Here is an 18,753-nt window from a genome sequence, read left to right on the forward strand (position 1 = left end):
GGTGGGGGTCTCCACACTGGACGCGGCTGGACGCTGGCGGGAGCGGGGGGTTTTGCCCCAGTTCTACCGCTCTGACCACGTACCCATTGTTTCCTGTTGGCAATCAAGACTTCAGCCCGTAAACATTGGTCAATGAGTGCTTCGAGGGACTGGGGAGGGTCCACCTTGGAGATTTCTTCCAGCATTTCAATGTTGAGACCCTCCCGAAATTGCCCCCTGAGGGCTACATCGTTCCAGCCGGTGCTGTGGGCCAGCACTCGGAACTCAGCTATGTACTGAGACATGGGTCTGTCTCCTTGAAAGAGGCGCCGGAGTTTATGGCCGGCTGCCTCCAAATTGTCCTCGATTCCCCAGGTCTCCTTAAGGTGATCCAAGAAGCGTTGCGCTGTTCTTAGGTGGGAAGAGGCTTGATCGAATAGGGCCGTCGCCCAGCTGGCCGCTGGTCCGTCTAGAAGGCTGTAAACCCACGCCACCTTGATGTCTTCTTGGGGAAACTCGGCGGCACGGGCCTCTAGGTAAGCCTGGCACTGGCGGCGGAAAACTTGGACCTTGGAAGCTTCTCCAGAAAACTTAGTTGGCAACGCCATGGCCGGGAGGCGGACTCCGCGCTCCCTCAATCCTTTTATTTCTCCATCCTGCGCGTTGAGTCTGTCACGGATGCGATCCACTTCATCTTTGCTGATGGTGTAGCTGAGCGGCTGCCCAGCCGGCGCGGCTCCGGTCGACATTCTGGCCTTGGTTAATTGGTGCTTATGGGTGGCGGAGTCAAACTGTCAGGACCCAGGCTGCAAGGCACCAATAACCAAACACAGAGGCCAGAATCTAACTAATATCTTTATTGAAGGAATATATAAAGTTAATAAAAGCAAGTATATGAAATTGTCCAAAAGCAGACCTTTCAGGAAAGGTCTCAATTAGCCCAAAAAAGCGATGTCCAATATGAAATATTAAGGTCCAAAGTTGTAATCCAATAACCGAAACACTCACTTTGCCAGGCAAAGTGAGGGGAGATGATAAGGTCCTTTAGTCCATAAACTTGAGCAAGGCTAGGAAATAACTTGATACTTGAAACAAGGCTTAAAACGTGGAACAAGGTAACAAGGAACAAGAACAAGGTCCGTGGAAAAACTTGGTAAAATCCGTGATACAAGGCAATGTTTAGTCCTGGGAAACAAGCAAGGTCCGTAGGTAAACAAAGGCAAAACAGGAGCGAAGGCTGGAAAGCAGGGCAAGGCTTGAGCAGGAGCGAGGCTTGAAACGGAGCGCGCTGTCCAGACACAACTCGCTCCGGAGGTTGACGAATTGACTCCGCGAAGTTACTTCGCGGGTAAATCACCTATATAGAGTCTAACTTTCCCGCCGAAGCAGTTCTCTGGGAACCAGAAACGAAAGCTAATCTTTGAGACCAGATGTTTGACTCCTTAAGGATTCTCACGAAAAAGGAGACTTAATTGGCTGAATTCTTGGCTGCTATCCTCGCACTCCTGCGCGAAGCAGCTTCCAAACCTCTCTGTTGTTTACAAAACTCATGGCGGGAGAACACAGGAGAAGTGGGCTCCGGATTTGTTTGACATACTTCTGGGTCACAACTTTCTTGCAGGTGCAAGGTTCCCAGATCTGCCTGGGAAAGATCTGGCTGAGAAGATTCCAGTTCAGACTGGGAAGGTAAAAAACCCAAGTTTTCTTCATCATCAGGTATTACAGTGTCATAAACAGGACTACAAGGCCCATGAGTCATCACAGGTCAAGCCAGTGCTTCCCTCTCCTGGGCTAATGTGGGCTGCAAAGGAAGGCCCTGAGGGCAGGGAACAGCAGCAGCGAAGGGCGAGAGGGAAAGGGAAAGGGGCGGGCCGTGTGTCGTCGTGCCTTTCCGCCTTCCTTTCGGCCCTTCTCCGTTCCGCGAAGGGACTCCCTCCGGAGGGGAGGCGCTTTGTGTGGAGCTGCCAGAGGGCGCCCTCCGCTTCCCCCTTGGTCGGCCGGGTGGGCGGGAGGGAGGGCGGACTGCAGCAGGACGGGGCGGGCTCTGCTTCCCTCCAGGAGCGGAGCGGGAGCCCAAGGGGGCGGCTTCCCCGAGAGGTCTGCAGCAGAGCGCGATCCTTCCTTCCTTCACCGCAAAAGCAATCTTTGCTTAGCCGAGTGGGGAGTGCTGCTGCTGCTGCTGCTGTGCCTTTCTCGCTGGAGCCATGGAGAAGCCGCAGCCCCGCGCGGAGCCCTTCTCGCACCCCTTGGAGGGCTCTCCCCCGCCGCCGCCGCCGCCTCTCCCTCCTCCTCCGGGGGAGAAGCGCTTCAGGCTGTGGTACGTGGGCTGCTCCTGCCTGGACCGCCGCACCACGCTGCCCATGCTGCCCTGGCTGATGGCCGAGATCCGGCGCCGCAGCCAGAAGCCCGAGCCCAGCGCCGTGCCGCCCCGCGAGGTGCTCCTGCTCCTGGGCTCGCCCACCCTGCGCTGCGTGCCTTCCTCCTCCTCCTCGGCCGCTGCCTCCGCTTCCAACCCGGCCGTCTTCATCTTCGAGCACAAGGCGCAGCACATCGCCCGCTTCGTGCACAACAGCCACGACCTCACCTACTTCGCCTACCTGATCAAGGCGCAGCCCGAGGACCCCGACTCACGCATGGCCTGCCACGTCTTCAGGGCCGCCGAGCCCGGGCAGGCAAGTCCCGCGGGAGGGACGGAGGGAGGGAGGGAGGCGCGCCGGCTGCGGAATTGGGGCGCAGCAGGGGACAAGCTTGGCAGCGGGAGTCCTGAAAGGTCTTTCGCCTTCCCTGCCCAAGAGGGCTGGGGACTCACCCAGGACTCAATCTGATACCATTAGAACTGCAGTGGGTCAACGCTATGCAATCCCGAGAGTTGCAGTTTTGCAAGGTCTTTAGCTTTCACTGCCTAAGCGTGCTGGGGCCTCACTCAACTGCAACTCCCATGACTGAATTTGATATTACAACTGCATAGGTCAACACTATGCAATCCTGGAAGTTGTAGTTTTGAAAGATCCTTAGCCTTCTCTGCTTAGGAGTGCTGGAGTCTCACCCAACTGCAACTCCCAGGATTCAGTTTGATACCCCTTGAAGTGCCATGAATCAAGGCTATGCAATCCTGGGAGTTGTAGTTTTGCAAGGTCCGTAGCCTTCTCTGCTCAGGAGTGCTGGGGCCTCAGCCAACTGCAACTCCCAGGATTCAGTTTGATACCCATTGAACTGCCATGAATCAAGGCTATGCATTCCTGGGAGTTGTAGTTTTGCAAGGTACTTAGCCTTCTCTGCTCAGGAGTGCTGGGGTCTCACCCAACTGCAACTCCCAGGATTCAGTTTGATACCCCGTGAACTGCCGTGAATCAAGGCTATGCATTCCTGGGAGTTGTAATTTTGCAAGGTCCATAGCCTTCTCTGCCCAGGAGTGCTGGGGCCTCATCCAACTGCGACTCCCAGGATTCAGTTTGATATTACAACTGCATGGGTCAACACGATGCAATCCTGGGAGTTGTAGTTTTGTAAGGTCTGTAGCCTCTGCCCAGGAGGGCTGGGGCCTCACTGAACTACAAACTCCAGGGTTCAATGTGATACCCCTTAAACTCGCATGGGTCAATTCTGTGCAATCCTGGGAGTTGTAGTTTTGCAAGGTCTTTAGCCTTCTCAGCCTCACCCAACTGCAGCCCCCAGGATTCAATTTTATACCATTAGAACTGCCATGCAATCCTGGGAGTTTTAGTTTTACAAAGTCTTTAGCCTTCTCTGTCCAAGAGTGCTGGGCTCTCGCCCAACTGCAACTCCCAAGATTCAATTTGATATCATTACAACTGCCATGGGTCAATGCTATGCAATCCTAGGAGTTGTAGTTCTACAAGGTCTTTAGCTTTCACTGCCTAAGTGTGCTGGGGCCTCGCCCAACTGCAACCCCCAGGATTCAATTTGATACCATTAGAACTGCCATGGGTCAAGACTATGCAATCCTGGGAGTTGTAGTTTTGCAAGGTCTTTAGCCTTCTCTGCCCAGGAGTGCTGGAGCATCACCCAAGGACTACTCCCATTACTCCACAGTATTGAGTCATGAAAGGGGGTCAAGCTGCATTTATTCTACAAGGCAGATGCACCCCTTGTAGGCATGGGCAAACTTCGGTCCTCCAGGTGTTTTGGACTTCAACTCCCCAAAATCCCAGACAGCTGTTAGGAACTGTGGGAGTTGAAGTCCAAAACACCTGGAGGGCTGAAATTTGCCCATGCCTGATCTGCACTGTAGGATGAATGCAGTTTGATACAATTCCATGCAAAGCGTTGCAATCCTGAGAGTTTACAAGGCCTTCAGCCTTCTCTGCCCAGGAGTGCTGGTTCCTCTCCCAACTACAGTTATAGCATTGAGCTATGGCAGTTCAAGGGGTGTCAAACTGCATTCATTCTACAGTGTAGATACAGCCCTAGGTGACCTTGGCCAAGTTACACTCCTTTAGGGTGCATCTATACTGCAGAATGAATGCAGCTTGACACCACTTTCTCTGCTAGGGCCAGGGCCGGTCCAACAATGAGGTGAATTAAGCTGTCGCTTCGGGCGCAAAACATACGGGGGCGCAGTCAAGACTGCTTTTTCTGTTGATTTCTTGTAAAACATGATGTTTTGGTGCTTAATTTGTAAAATCTTAATGTAATTTGATGTTTAATAGGCTTTTCCTTAATCCCTCCTTATTATCCAACATTTTCGCTTATCCAATGCTTTTATTTTTCAGTGATTGGTTTTTTTGGGGGGGCGCCAAACTTCTGTTCGCCTACACTTGAAAAATACCTAGGGCCGGCTCTGGCTAGGGCTCAATGTCTTTTTGGTCCCTTTTTGCCAAATAGTGCTGGTGCATCACCAAACTATAACCCCCACAGCACTGAGCCATGGCAAAGGCGAGTCAGATTGCACTCATTCTGCAATGTAGGCACATGCTGGGATAAACACTTGCACTCACTTTCCTTCCTGTGCTCCTCCTCCCCTGAAGCCAGGCCTGCCTCTCTTGGACAGCCCTTTCCCTCCTGAAAAGCACCGCCTCTCTCTAACTTATATCACTGTGGTTTTGTTATGTTGCTAAAATGGTGCGAGGGGCGACCTGGGAAAGTGCCAAGGCAAGGATAAAAATAAATATACTTGGGCAGGTTTCCTACGGAGGGAGGCCCCGGTGGTGTCCAGGAAAGCAAGTCCTGCATGGGATTTTGTAACCTCGAAAAAGTGTTGCCTCCATAGGCAAATAAACAGGGATATCGGGAGGGCAAAATGTGCCTGCATAGATTAACATGCTTTTCTCGTACAGGAATACTGAAATACTGTACCCCCAAAATTGTCCACATGGATCACTACGAATGCAACTTCTTTGCTTTCTGGGGGTTCAGTGTGCACAGACTTGGTTTCATGCTAAAAATTATTTAAAACATTGTGTGTGAAATTATTTTCAGGCTATGTGCATATGAAAGGTAAACAAAACTTGTGTTTAGACTTGGGTCCCTTCTCCAAAATGCCTCAGCATGTATGTTTATGCAGATGCGGGTACAGTAGAGTCTCACTTATCCAACACTCACTTATCCAACGTTCTGGATTATCGCATTTTTGTAGTCAATGTTTTCAATACATCGTGATATTTTGGTGCTAAATTCGTAAATACAGTAATTACTACATAGCATTACTGCGTATTGAACTACTTTTTCTGTCAAATTTGTTGTATAACATGATGTTTTGGTGCTTAATTTGTAAAATCATAACCTAATTTGATGTTCAATAGGCTTTTCCTTAATTTCTCCTTATTATCCAACATATTCGCTTATCCAGTGTTCTGTCGGCTCATTTACGTTGGATAAGTGAGACTCTACTGTATTTCAAAATCCAGGAGCAAAATTTAAAAAATGTTGAATGACTGAAGGAAGATTGAACTTGTGCCAGGAGTACAGCTAATAAGCTTTGGTTCATTACATCACCCTTCCTCCTCAAATATTTGGAAAGCTGGCCATTATCTGCATGATATGGTAATAACATGACACTCGGAGGCTCTTTATGACCTCTTTAAACTTTGCTTGCTTCATAAGGCTCACATACTGTAGTGGCAAACAAACAGACACTAGAGATGAAAAAAGGGGGAAGTCCTTTACCTCTGTCTGTGTTAATTGTTTGTCATTGTGTAAAAGGCGTTAAATGTTTGCCTCATATGGGTTCATCCGCTCTGAGTCTCTCTGGGAGATAGAGCGAAGTATAAATAAAGTGTATTATTATTATTATTATTATTATTATTATTATTATTATTATTATTATTTCTATTATTAAAGTCCACTTCTGTTGAAGGGTTCTGATTTCTCATAGTTTGCATTGCGGTTTTTAACTCTCATCACAATTAAAAATATTGCAGTCATAAATTAGTAGCAGTTGAACTGGGATTTGAACACAGCCCTAAGAGTTCGAATATGATACGTGTAGATGTTTAGAAGTGAGTGGAAATTTAGAAATGTAATTTTCTTGCTTCTGCTTTCATAAATGGTATTTTATGTATTGTCGAAGGCTTTCACGCCCGCAATCACTGGGTTGCTGTAAGTTTTCAGGACTGTATGGCCATGTTCTAGAAACATTCTCTCCTGATGTTTTGCCCCCATCAGTGGCAGGCATCCTCTAAAATCAGGACAGTAAATAAAGAACAACACTCTGAAAACAGGGGAATTCCAGACAGGAAACAATCAGGGCCAGCTAACACCTCCCAACAAAAGATTTCCCCAAGCAGGAAACAGGTGGACTGCAAGCTGCAAGGCTTTTCAGTGCTAATCAAGGTGGTTAATTGCAACATTCATATTTGCCTCCAACAGACAAGAGTTCTTTCTCCCACCCTGGACCTTTCACAGATATATAACTCTCACTGACCTAGTTTCCAATATACCTCACAACCTCTGAAGATGCCTGCCATAGATGTGGGCGAAATGTCAGGAGAGAATGCTTCTGGAACATGGCCATACAGCCCGGAAAACTCACAGCAACCCAATGGTATTTTATTTCCCTAAAGCGCATCACAGAATGAGATAGTCCAAAACAGGCACTTTTTACATATTTCATAGATGGCGTGGAGGTTTGTGGGAATGCCTAGATGTCTTGAAAATTGTATTAATCTGTTCATATGAAATCTCTGGAGGAAGAAAGGGATACCTGGATGTGCATGTCTATTGAGTTTGAAAGGATATTACCCCAAACTGATGTTTCCCGGATGAGTATCATGTTTTCAAGGTTTTCGTCATAATTTCTTGAGAAGAATTGCCATGAATCATATATTACTATCCAATTCTATGCACATTTCATCCAACGAAAAATTTATAAACTTGGATAGTAATACATGAAGACAGTAATGGGTTTGTGAGTCTTCAGAGATCTAGAGTTTGAATTCGGAAGCATAGATGTTTCAGGTCAGTGGCAATGATACTTTGATGTTTTCAGAGGCTGTTCTGTGAATTGCAGAGGCATGTGCGTAACCAAAAGTGGCTTTACAAATGAACTGTGGAGAATGAATGGATTTGCAAAGGTGTCTGGTTAATAAAAATAACTAGGTGAGAGCCTTCACTTTGCATTTTGAATATTGTGAATCATAGTGAGACTGTACAAGTGTTTGGAAAACAACAGCTAACACTTTTCCCCCCAAAAATATGCTATTCAGAATCAGTCATGCGAGTCCTGTGACTCTGCATTAATGAAGGGACTTCTCTTAGTGCTGTTCTCTGAATCAGTTAGTGGAAGCCAGCAGTCAAAATAGGGCAGTGGGGGTAGGGAAAGAAGGGGGGAATGCATGTACTGTTTCGGATCTACGTGTATGTATGTTTGATTTAAAACTATAAACATGCAATTGAATACAAAACACAATCACACTTTCATTTAACCTAACAATAAAAAACAAAACAAAACGTAATACTGTACTGCAGTAAGCATGAAGTGAGCACAAATGCTTCAAAACCCTATTCTATTTCCTTTTGTTTTCTTGCAGCAAACTCTCTGAATGCAACAGTCCAATGCATGCTTACTGTTTGGTCACCGGCCATGATATCTAGGGCTTATATCCAGGGCTTAAGTCCCCTTTGGGGTGAGAAGAGCAGATTATAAATGTCTCAAATAAATAAATAAATAAATAAATAAAGGGGAAATGTAAAACAAACTTTGAAGGGTACCATTTGAGGACAACTTTCTTTTAGAAAATATGCCAAAGATATTTGTGCTTCAATTTTCCTAATGTATTAGCTAAGCTGACACGGACTGGTTGTAGCTGCAGTCCAATAGTAGCACATGGTGGGCCTGATGTTTCCAAATAGAAACAAAACCTAAATAGGGTAAATGGTTATTCATGGATTCTTATAATTATTAATTCTTATGGCTCTTAAATCATCATCAACATCATTAAAACAAGATATAAAACACGATTAAAACACATGCAACAAGATGCATAGTTAAAATACAAGTTCAAAACCTCTCATGAAATGCAGGTTAAAATTTACAAGTTAAAATTCACAGATTAAAAACCAGAAACCAATTTTACCACCTCTCTTTTTATCCTGGAACTACCTTTAGATTGGCTTCAAACGCATGCTGTAGTGTTGCGAGGCACACAAGTAGAAATATCAACTACAGTGTTCCCTCACTACTTCGCGGTTCATTTTTCGCGGATTTACTGTTTTGTGGTTTTTCAATAAACTCTAAAAGACAATTTACAATTTACAGCCTAAGGAAGGGAGGAAGGAGAAGCCAAAGGGAGAGAAAGGAAGCCCAAGCGGCAACAGGAGGAGAAGGTGGCAATTTATCAACCCAGAATTGGTTGATAAAGACTTAAATAGTGTATAACTACTGAAATAATGTATAAATATTAAAATAAATATAGTATCCCTACTTCGCTGATTTTCACTTATTGCGGGTGGTCCTGGAACCTAACCCCTGCGATAAGTGAGGGAACACTGTATATAAATATGTGGATATGCATAAAAATACTTTTTTTTTTGGCTTAGACTTATTCTCACTCCTCTACATTCACAGATGTTGGGGCACAGGTGGAAAAAAATGAGGAAAAAAAATTTGAATAAAAAGCTATTATTTTAACTCCAGGGAATATCCCTTTAGGAAACTCTAGTCTAGACCCTTCTGTATGTCTCTGTAGTTGACTAAAGATTTCTACAGATAATATATTAATCAAATCTGCAAAAGTGAAACTCACAAATGTCGAGGGCTGATTTTATAATGTGAACCAGAAAGATGAATCACTTGATCTTTCTGTTCTTTAATATCCACTCGTCCAACCACCAGAAATCAGTTTTAGATGATACCAATGAAATATGATGTACCAGGTGCCCTCATGATCACCACATATCAAGGATATACAGTACATGATTAAGAGGCAGAATTTGCAGTATAATTTTGCTTTCTAGTGTGAAATCTACCATTCTTCAATATTTGTAGGGGTGTAGATTTAAGGTACACTCAGACGGGCAACCTGTTTTGGCTAGTATGTGTTTGGATCAATTCAGTTCTGGATTACAACTCCTTGTCTCTCTTAGCTCCTGGCTGGGAGTGTCTGCAAGTTGTAGTCCCAAAGTACATTTCCAAAGCTTAGTTACTACAGAATGCACAGGAACAGGGCGAAAGTTAACCTTTTTGTAATGTTGGTCATTTCCAATAGAAATGATGTTAGCGTTGGTTAGATGTGATCTAGCTGAACTGGTTGATTTCCAAAAAGGCTCTTAGGACCTCATCACACTTACCAATTTAAACGTCCTTGGATGCTTGCCAGCCAGTTGAGGGATGGATGTCCCTCAACGTCCAACAGAGCTCTACCCCCAACCAGCATAGAAGCATCCTAGGATGCTTCCTTTTCAATGGAGCCAGCACACTTCTACCTGGGTTACGTGACGCTTCCCTGTGTAATGGGGAAAGTGTCACCGCGGCTACTATTTCGCCACATTATGGCATGATGTGTGTGTGTGTGTTAAGATTCTTAGGTCTGAAGGTACACAGTGCACCTCTGTAGCTGATGCTAACAACCATGTATTATCTCCATAGTCATTTGGACTCCTCCAGTAAAAACTGAGACAGGTCCCAGTTTTGGGCCTGTCTGGATGGGCCCCTAGTTTTCTGTAATGGGTGTCTTTTATGTCCTGCAGAGGACAACATAGGCTGGCACTGCAAGTTCTTTGGCTGCATGTTTGCGTTCCTCATTGAGACTGCTGTAGAGATTGCGCCTTAAGCTTTACATCAGATAGAAAACCATGGGCAACTTGCATGAATGGAAAAAGTGTTACGTGTGTTCTTTGAGTGTTCTGTGGTGGAAGTGATCAACTAAGTGTGCAGCAAGACTTTTCAAACAAACTGGCGTTTAATCCCGGTTAAAGAAAATAAAGCAAACCGGCTATTCCAAGGAAAGAGATAAAAGTCTGCTTCCTACACTTTGCTTTCCTTTATGTTCTGACTGAAGTAGGTTGTTTGATTTTTTCAGCTGTTTTGTTCCTAGTATGTACTTTATATCAGGGAAAACAAATCAGATTCTTGGATATTAGCATTAAATTTTGGTCCACTGTCTTGAACCTTAGCCTTAGAGTTAGTGTCTTATTTTAATATAGGTGGATATATAAAGAGCTAAACTCTCACTGTAGAATTAATATAGTTTGATATCACTTTAACTGCCATGGCTGAATGCTTTGAAAGTATGAAAATTGTAGTTTGAAGAGTCACAGAGACTATTTGGCAGACAAGGCTAAAGACCTTGTAAAACTACAACCACATCACTGAGCCATAACAGTTACAAGTGGTTTCAAAATCCATTAATTCTACAGTATAGATGTACCCAGGACTGTTTCCCAACTGTAAGTGGCTTAAATCGGGAGTGGGCATCTGTGCCCTCCAAACATTTTTATATTGCATCGCTTACCATCCCTTATAACTGCCAATGCTGAGTAGCGCTCATGGGGAGTTCCATCCGAGCGCCATTAGGATGACCACAGTTGCCTACTTCTGCTTTAACTTCAATAGAGTTTCTGTTTTTAAGCTTTTTTTCCCTCTCCACCAAAGTCTGAGGAGAATGTTTTAAATCAATATAACAATGATATGTTGAAAGAAAGCGAAAAAATTGTAGCTTAATCCAACAAGATAGGTGTTTTCTCGGTCAGTTGACAGGTGAACTAGGGAATTGTGATTCAGTTTTTGTTGGAAGGGATTACTCCCCACCCCAAGAAGTCGATTCTCTTTTTCTGTGTACTTCTGAATTCAAACTTAAACCTGAATTCCCAGATCTCAGCAGCGGCCAGGAATGCATTTACATAACTAAAACTATTTTGACTGTCTTTGTCTAGTTTATTTATTTATTTACTGTGCGTATACCCCGCCCTTCTCACCCCCAATGTGGAACTCAGGGCAACTTACGAACTATGGCAATAATTTAATGCCAGAACCAGACAAAAAAGAATAACAATAAAACAATATTATAAAACTGTGTGTGTGTGTGTGTGTGTGTGTGTATATATATATATATATATATATATAATATTTCAGATGATTACAACATATGAAAAGTCTAGCACCAACTGAGCTTTGTAAACATTAATCCAATTGCTTTCGCTGTTCTTATACAGATTCTGTCATACTTATGGGTCATATTAATCCTCAAAGGCTTGCTTAATACATCTTTTGTGTGATGAAGACATCAGTGGAGCTTTGAAAACTTGCATGATGTGTTTTGTGTATTTCAGCTGGCCAATAAAGTTATCACTCTTTTGTGGATTTTGGATTTTGTTTATTTAACTACTATTAACAGTCAGCATTTTTAAAATAGAAATTCTGGACTTCTTAAATTTATTTATTTATTTATATTTTAGAGTTTTTACTGAGTTTTGTATATGACTTACGGCGTTTTAGTGGAGCATTTTAAAAATGACATTTTACATCTACTTTGCATCCCAACCTTGAAAGAAAAGAGGAGTTAAAATCAATTACATAAATCAATAGCTGTATATTGGATTGTATTGGAGAAGGCATATAGACAGGTATTTTATTACCTAAATTTAAAAATGCTTTGTATTTGCATGGCAGGGGTGGATTGGATGGTTCTTGTGGTCTCTTCCAACTCTATATTTCTGTGCCTAGGGTCCTTTCTTCATAGATTTTAGGAGTGGATTGCAGACTTACTTCAAATGGCGTTCACATACTACAGTTTCAGAGCATGATCATTGTGAATAAGTAACAGTTGGGTCTAGATTTCTTTTTGTTTAGTGTTTTTTCTCTCAGGCAGTGTTTTCCTTGTAGAGCTCATTCAGTTGCCCAACGTGTGGCAGCACATCATCATATCTGTTATGATGATGTTTTATGTCTAGAAAATATGCCTGCCACTTTTCTTGCTGTTGTATATCTTCAAGACATTTCTGACTTATGAGACCCTAACCTAAGGCAATGCTAAGGAGCAACTTGAGAAACTGCAAGTCACTTCTGGTGTAAGAGAATTGGCCATCTGCAAGGACGTTGCCCAGGGGATGCCTGGATGTTTGATGTTTTACCATCCTGTTGAAGGCTTCTCTCATGTCCCCGCATGGGGAGCTAGAGCTGACAGATGGGAGCTCACCCCATTCCCTAGATTTGAACCGCCGACCTTTCGGTCAGCAGTTCAGCTCGCATAAGGGTTTAACCCATGAGCCACTGGGACACCTGGAGCTGAAAGTGTATGAATTGCCCCAGGGATACCCAGTGAATTTCTGTGGCCAAGAGCAGATTCAAACCCTGATCTCCAGAGTTTTGTAGTCCAACACTCAAACCACTACACCACATTACTTCTGCATGCTACCCTACTGTTGTTTTAAAATGAAATGTGTTTATGTACCCTCAAGTCCCCTGTTGACTTATGGTAACAAATGCAGTACTGGACTATAAATAGGAAACTGCTGTAATTGTAGTTAGGAGCAGGCCTGTCACTTCTTTGTTTTCAAGTATGCAATAAATAGTGAGCTAGCTTTGAAGATTTGTAGTTAATATCCTCATTACTGGATTTATTAACTGTATCAATGGGAACAATAAGAGATAATGCCTTTGTGCAAAAGTGATCAGAAGAGGTTTGTTTAAAAGACTGTTGTGTTAAAACTGTATGTTTTTTTGTTTTCAAAGGCAAGTGGGATTTCTTATCTTTAAAGAACACTTATGGTTTTTACAAAGACATAGCCCATGAAGTATTCTCTTCCATGGTGAAATGTATTTTCAACAGGTTTGCCCAAACATTTGCTGGCTGATGTGGAAGAGGAAATGACACAAAGAAATGTGTTCCAGTTCATTTTGCTGTGGCCGATTCTGGGCTAGCTAAATACCCTTTTTAAAAATCGTGTCAGAAGCAACTTGAGAACATATTACAAGTTGCTTCTGGTTTGAGAGAACTGGCCATCTAGAGAGATGTTGCCCAGGGAATGCCCAGATGTGTTACTGGGAGGTTTCTCTTATATCCCCGCAAGCTGGAGCTGACAGACGGAAGCTCACCTGGTCTTGTGGATTCGAACCGGCAAGCATCAGGTCAGCAATTCAACCTTCAGGACAGCAGTTCAGCCGATACAAGTGTTTAACCCATTGTGCCACCGTGGCTCCTAGCTAAATACCCTTAATAATAATAACAACAACGACAACAACTTTATATCCTGCCCTATCTCTCTGTTGGGGACTCGGGGTGGTTAACAACATAAAGCGGCAATATTCAATGCCGTATAATACAACCAACAATAAACAAGACATAATATAAATTAAAAATGACACAGTAAACGTTAACATAAGCAGTAATAAGATCCTTACTTCCCAAAACAGCAACATAATTTTCTAAGAGAAGGAACGAACAAACCATTGTGAAAATGTGTGTCTCTGTGTGTATAAAGTATTTATAGTCAGTGATGTATACTGAACAGAAAGTGGGATTTCTTGCTTTCAACACTTGTGATATTGTCTGAAGTGCCTCTTCAGCAAGGTTATCCTTTTTCTAAACCAGCCTACTGGCATAAGGCTCTATGCAGCAGTTACGATCTGATAGACTGCACATCGCAGCAATTTTCTGGATCAGTGCCACAAACCAGGAGGGAGCCGTGCCACCCAATATTTCCATACATGAATGCCTTGGGTGTGAATTTCATCTCTGGTTTAAGGCATGCTGCAGAAGCAGTGGTAGATATTGCTAATAAATGTATGAGTTACAGATTTTGCTCTCTCTTTGTGTTTGAAGTTGATTAGCATTTTAAGAAAATAGAGTTTATATCCTGAATATAGCTCACTCTAACCACTAGAATACCACCCCTTCTAAATGAAAGCCTGCAGAAATAATATAATTCCTATTTTTCATGTACTGTTGGTCTTATTCTGTGTTGGAATGCTGCATTGAACTCTACTCTGATATAAACCTCCTGCCTTATGCTACATTTTGTGTTTTTTGGTAACCAGAGGTGCATCTTTAGTCCAGTAATAGATGGATGAGGACAAAGTGATATTCAGGCATTTGGAATTCTGCACTAGTTGCCAAACAATTGTACCAATTGAACTATCAGTAATCCAGCACTGAATGAAGGCTCCTCTCTGACTTCCTGCTGTATTTGGAAAGAGGTTGAGGCAATGTTGGTTGAAAGCAACCACAAATTCCATCTGGTTGTAGCTGTTCTGTTTAGACAGTGTGTTTGTTTGCTTCTTGGCTCTCTGGGTTGTATAGGCATGCCTTAACTGGTTTGGAATACACTTTGTGCAATTGATTTTGAGTTATAGCAGTAAAGATGTCCTTTTTGTTTTGGATAGCTGAAGCAATTGGCATGGGATGAAAGCTTAGGGAAAAACCCTGACAATTTCCAAACCTACATGTCAGTGAGTGGGCCAGTGAGTACTCATAAAACTCATAAAACAGTACTCATAAAACAGTACTCATAAAACAGTTTTCTTTCCAAGGTTTCATTGGCCCAGGGATAATCTCTCAGAGGTCACCATCTAGTAACAGTAAAGGTAAGACCAGGGGTTGGCACATATGGAGGAGGAAACAAAAACAGTCAAAGCCTCTGATAAAGTAGCTCCCTTTAACTATTATCTTATTGTGTTGTTGAAGACTTTCATGGCGGGCATCATTGGGTTGCTGAGAGTTTTCCGGGCAGAATGGCCTTGTTCTAGAAGCAATCTCTCTTGACGTTTGGCCTACATCTATAGTAGGCATCCTCAGAGGTTGTGAGGTGTGTTGGAAATTAGGCAAGTGGGGTATATATATCTGTGGAAAGTCCAGGGTGGGAGAAAGAGCACTTGTTTATTTGAAGCAAGTGTGAAAATTGTAGTTGGCCACCTTGATTAGCATTGAAAAACCTTGCACTTTTAAAGTCTGGCTGCTCTCTGCCTGGGGGAATTCTTTGTTGGGAGGTGTTCACTGACCCTGATTGTTTCTTGTCTGAAATTCCCCTGTTTTTTTTTAGTGTTGTTTTGCACTCAAAATGCCAACATGGCCATATAGCCCGGAAAATTCACAGCAATCCACTTTTTTTCTTCCTTGGCCTCTATCTAGCTAGTAGATTTGGAAAGATACTAAAGCAGTAGTTTCAACCTGTGGCCCCCCCAGGTGTTTTGGCCTACAACTCCCAGAAATCCCAGCCAGCTCACCAGCTGTTAGGATTTCTGGGAGTTGGCGGCCAAAACATCTGGGGACCCACAGGTTGAGAAACTCTGTGTTAAAGGAAGGGCAAAGAAACATAGACATTTGGCATTGGAGTACAACAGTGTGTCTGGGGAAAAACAATGGAAAAAGGCCAGGAAAGAAAGAGATTCTGTCTTAGTTGTGTATCTGCCTACAACAGGCAAGATAAACAGCAGTTGCCTTCTGAATCCCTTCCTGGGTATGAGTCAACAGTGAACAGAAAAAAAAAAAACAGAAAACAGATAAGCCTGCATTATCAGATAGACCTATATGTTAAAAAATATAGGTATATGAATTTGGCCACCAGAATAGAAATAATAATAAAAGTAAGGGATGGTGAAAAAACAATTCTCTGGCTGCATATTGGAAGCTTTTAAAAGGGCTCTAGAAGGTTTACAGCATTTGTTTACTTACACAAGGGTTCCCTGAACTGGTTGTTTCATTTCACATGTGAACATTGATAATTTAACTTAAAGTTTGCTGAAACATGTTCACTTGCCTATCTTTTTGTGATGTAGTCACTTAACCTTATTCTTCCCATGTCATTTCTGCCTGTGGCACCACACTTTCTTTGAAAGAGGTAATGCCCAGGAATACGTCTATTTTGTTAACCTGTATTTCGCTTCTGTTATGTTGTTATTCCCTTCAGTTCTGAAATGATCACTTGCAGAGTGGTTTTGAAATTAGGTTATGGACTGCATTGAGAGGTTGCCAGTCCTTTATTACACTTTTAAAGTGCACATTAGATCATAGAGTTGGAAGGAATCCAAAGGTCCATCTAGTCCAGCCTTCTCTCAGTGCATTAAAAAAGCCTTGAGGGGTAGACACGTGATGTCTGTCTAAAAGGATGGTGCTCTTGTTGATTTTCTTCTTCTTCTTATGTTTATGAAGAAGATAGCAATCTTAAAATTGTGGCCAAAACTGACAAGATAAATAGCCCAGTAACACATATTTTCTTTTAAAGTAAATATTAACTATAATTATTTCATAATAGTTTAGTTATGATCTTAATCTGGTGAGGGAACTTGCATTAAGTAGACAGTTTTATGTATCCATATATGCATTTACATTAGAGTCTCGCTTATCGAACCTTTGCTTATCCAACGTTCTGTATTATCCAACACAGTCTGTCTCCTGCCCGGATACACAGCTGCTTCTTTAGACAGCAACGCATAGTGGGCCAACATGCCCAACAACAATAGAAGTGCAGCCATGCTCCCAAACAAATGGTAGATTTATAGTTAAACATGATGTTTTGGTGCTTAATTTGTAAAATCATCACTTAATTTGTAAAATCATAACATAATTTGACATTTAATAGGTTTTTCCTTAATCCCTTCTTATTATCCAACATTTTCTCTTATCCAACATTCTGCTGGCCTGTTTATGTTGGATAAATGAGACTCTATTGTATATGCTACCTGTCATACAGATTATTATTAATTCCGAGTAATGTCCTTTAAAAATTATTAATTGATGTTGAAATGTTAATAAACATAAAAACATAATAACCACAACCGCAGCATTTCTGGCAAGAACATACCGCTGTTGTTTTGACCAGAATCAATTACATGTGTCTCTCCAAAACATCATTTGTGGTGGTCTGGACCTTCATTGAAAAAGAAATAGATGGATGGCAAATAAAATGGTTCTGCTGATCCGTAGACATCTGTTTTCGAGTGTTATCTTTTCTAGGAGATCAGTTGTCCAAATTGTCCATTGTTCATTTCCCTCTTTTCACGAGCTGCTATTAGAAATAATGATATCAGTACATCGTTCTGCAAGTTGTGGTTGTTTCCTTTGAATATTGACATAAAAACTAGATCATTTCTTAATAGTTTGATTTGTGATGTTATTTATTCTACTTACAACACATTTCCAAAAACCACACATTTTTCTATACTGGACCCAGAGACAAAGGAGAGAGCTGAGTGCTCCATACCACATTCAGTAAAGTGGGAATGTGATTGCTGTTATTGATATGATTTAATTTCCCATGGGTATTTTCTTTACTTAAAGCTGAGATTGATTTGTAAAGTGAGGAAGACCATATCCTGTTCTATGTCCCTTCAGGAATTGATATTTTGACATCACTGTCCCATGCAACTCTGAATCTGTTAAAGGAACTACATCTTTTTGCCATTTGTTCAATTTGGAAAATTGTCCCCTTGTTTCATTTTTGTCTGCTACATAATTCCTCAAAAATGTTTCGTGCTCTGATAGATGCTGATATGCACATTGTTGACTGTACCAGTTGGAATATCAACTTCTGGGGTATCTTAAAAAAAATGAATGACAGCCCTCATTAATGTCAGGATTTAAGTAGATTTGCCAGAGGGTGAGAGGGGGCTTCTTTGTTTGATGCCTGTGCCAATCTGTACACATAATAAAAGTGAACATCTGTACGTGTGTATGTGGCACGGGTGTCCGTTTATACAGGCAGCCTTTGGCCTCCACACACAGGCTATAGTTCCCAGTGCTGAGGAGCCACCAATTCACTCCCTCCTAGGACATTGCAGGTTACAGCAAACACATCCCAGTATTCCTTTCCCTGTCCATTTGCATGACCCAGCCCAGTGCCTCTCCTTTAACCCTTTCCTATCCTTTCCTATGGCAGACAGAAAACAGGAATTGATCAGCAACTGAACATACTAGGGAGAGAGGTTTGGGTAGACTTTACCATGATTTATAGGAGTTGTAGGGACTGGGATGTATAGTTCACCTGCAATCCAAGAGTACTTTGAACCCCACCAATGATGGACCTGGAACTAACTTGACACTTAGACCCAACATGGCCAACTTTGCATATTGACCTTTAACTCTGGCAGTTATACTTAACCTGTATTCCGTGAGCCCTCTGAACCCCACCAATGATGGATCTGGACCAGACTTGGTGAACAGACCCAATGTTGCCAACTTTGCATACTGGTGAATTTTGGAGTGATTGCCCTTGACGTCAGAGTGTTATAGCTCACCCGTTTTCAGAGAACACTGAATCCAGCAGATGACGGATCTCGACCACACTTGGCCAACTGTGAATACTGGCAGGGTTTGGGAAGGATTGATCTACGATTCTGCAAATTGTAGTTCACCCACACGCTCATTCATTTTCTAATGGGAG

At 42.6% G+C, this 18,753-nt stretch overlaps 1 protein-coding gene across 4 annotated transcripts in view; it reads left to right on the forward strand.

Moving 5' to 3' along the window:
* Nucleotides 1-2,051: 2,051 nt before the first annotated feature.
* The window catches only part of tbc1d4 (TBC1 domain family member 4), a 115,514-nt gene continuing 98,812 nt past the window's right edge, over nt 2,052-18,753 (forward strand). For all 4 annotated transcript variants that reach the window (XR_010004395.1, XM_008106893.3, XM_008106892.3 and 1 more), the window contains exon 1: nt 2,052-2,651. Coding sequence is in view for 3 of the 4 variants with exons in the window: in XM_008106893.3 (XP_008105100.1) it covers nt 2,184-2,651 (468 nt within the window). In the remaining variant the exon portion in view is untranslated. The remainder of the gene's footprint in view (nt 2,652-18,753) is intronic.

Source organism: Anolis carolinensis, chromosome 3 (genome assembly GCF_035594765.1).
Source record: "Anolis carolinensis isolate JA03-04 chromosome 3, rAnoCar3.1.pri, whole genome shotgun sequence".
NCBI classification, from domain to species: domain Eukaryota; kingdom Metazoa; phylum Chordata; class Lepidosauria; order Squamata; family Dactyloidae; genus Anolis; species Anolis carolinensis.